At 47.1% G+C, this 1766-nt stretch overlaps 1 protein-coding gene across 1 annotated transcript; it reads left to right on the forward strand.

Moving 5' to 3' along the window:
• Positions 1-1187: 1187 nt before the first annotated feature.
• Positions 1188-1765, forward strand: PPTG_18549 (hypothetical protein; the record flags this gene model as incomplete). The annotated part of the gene is made up of 1 exon (XM_008917097.1): positions 1188-1765. The coding sequence occupies one exon, from the start codon at positions 1188-1190 to the stop codon at positions 1677-1679; it is 492 nt and encodes a 163-aa protein (XP_008915345.1). The 3' UTR covers positions 1680-1765.
• Position 1766: the final 1 nt, after the last annotated feature.

Below are 1766 nucleotides of genomic sequence, written 5' to 3' on the forward strand. Positions count from 1 at the left end.
AGCGATAGCTGCGATCCAAACGAAGACGACGAGTTTTATTTCGTGTCAGACCGAGGCGACTCTGTTGGAGACTATACGTTCAAGAAGGGCCGGGTACTGCGATCCATGGCGCTGGGCCAATACAAGGACGAAGAAGAGTTCACGCACGTAAACAACTGCCCGAGTGACACAGAGAACGCTGTATTGAACGAGACGAGCATCTCCGTGACCTGGGGCGGTGACGATCGGCCAAACAGTCTGATGTCGAATTGGACCGACGCACTTCCGTGTTAACTAGCGACTGCTCATTCACTACACCGCGGCCCAAGGGTTTCCGGCATATAACATCAGGTAAATTGACAACTTTTCGTGGCGATCATCGGGGGCTGTCCTAGGACTAGTGAGTGCTAGGATAACTATTACAGTAACACACGTCATTTATTCATGTACGCCCACGTCCTAGTTGGAATTGGACGTATTTCTTGAGGAAGGATTCTTAAGGAAACTATGCCTTCAACTACGCTGCGATCGCCCCTCCCCCCGCATCTCGTACTGAAGTATGCGTTTGTTCTGGATTCAAAAGTGACTCAATCGATGTATTTCCGACGAGAATGGGCAGTTTCACTGTCATTTCGAGCGCGTAGTTAGAAATATATGCGTGCACTCTTCTTGTGATGATAGGTTCCAGCTGAATTGCATTTCAAAACTATTAAAATTAAATTGCTATACTCGTGTTCACTGTGCTACAGTGTAACTACACCTCATTGGGGTTCTTACTCATCTTGGTGAAATCGCTGTGGGAATTCTACTGCTCGCCGATACCATCAAGCATTTAAACAGGATTTACTCCATGGGCATGAGAGGTACCTGTGCCACACAAGGAGGGTTTCTTCGGTTATCTCCATCCAACGATGTCATCACTTCAGAATACAATGAAATTTTGGAAGTGTTCTGATTACCACTTATCGCCACCCAACAATGTCACGAGTTGACCACAAAACAACAAGGTTTTGGGAGTATTCCAATTATTATAGATGGCAACAATTCGATGTTATTTTGATTTTCGCAGCGTGAAGCTTTGCCTCAAACATTGAGCCAATCCGTATTCTACTCTGGGCGTCTCCATCTTCGCCTGGATGACCTTCGAATCACCAGAGTCCGAGTTCGTGAAGACTTAGCACTTCCGATTTTGCGCCCATTGCAGCAGAATGGATGTTGTGCTGACTGTCAGTATTCCCTCCACGAACGGCCTCAACGTCGCGTTTCCTTCCACCTGGAAATGTTTGACATTCCACAATTGTGATTACTGGAAACCGGCGACTGCTGTTTATTGGTCAAACCTTCCTTACTACACATTCGCCGCCTTCTATGAGACGACAACATGCTACGCTGGGGGCGAAAGTGTTTACTACTCAGCGCCACTGGTACCGACGGGGAGTCATGCTTTTCTACCACCAATGCCAATCCGGTCCATGATGATTGGGGTCAATCGCAACTACACCCGTCGACCTTCAGTTATCTACTACAATGGTTGTCGTCTTGACGATTACAGGGGCGATATTGAGAATATAATTCGTGGTGAGGTTATCGATGATGAAACAATGGAGACGGCAGCTAACTCATCGGATCAACGCAGTGGTGACGGTGCGTCAGCTGACTGGGGCCTGTCGCCCAACTGGACTGCTCCGCTTCCGGAATGAACGACAATTTCGAAGTAAAGCACACATATACCAGTAGTTTTTTCAGGTTCCTAGTCGTATCTGTTAGCAGCTTTAACTTTTTTTTTT

Source organism: Phytophthora parasitica (genome assembly GCF_000247585.1).
Source record: "Phytophthora parasitica INRA-310 unplaced genomic scaffold supercont2.94, whole genome shotgun sequence".
In the NCBI taxonomy this organism is placed as follows: domain Eukaryota; phylum Oomycota; class Peronosporomycetes; order Peronosporales; family Peronosporaceae; genus Phytophthora; species Phytophthora nicotianae.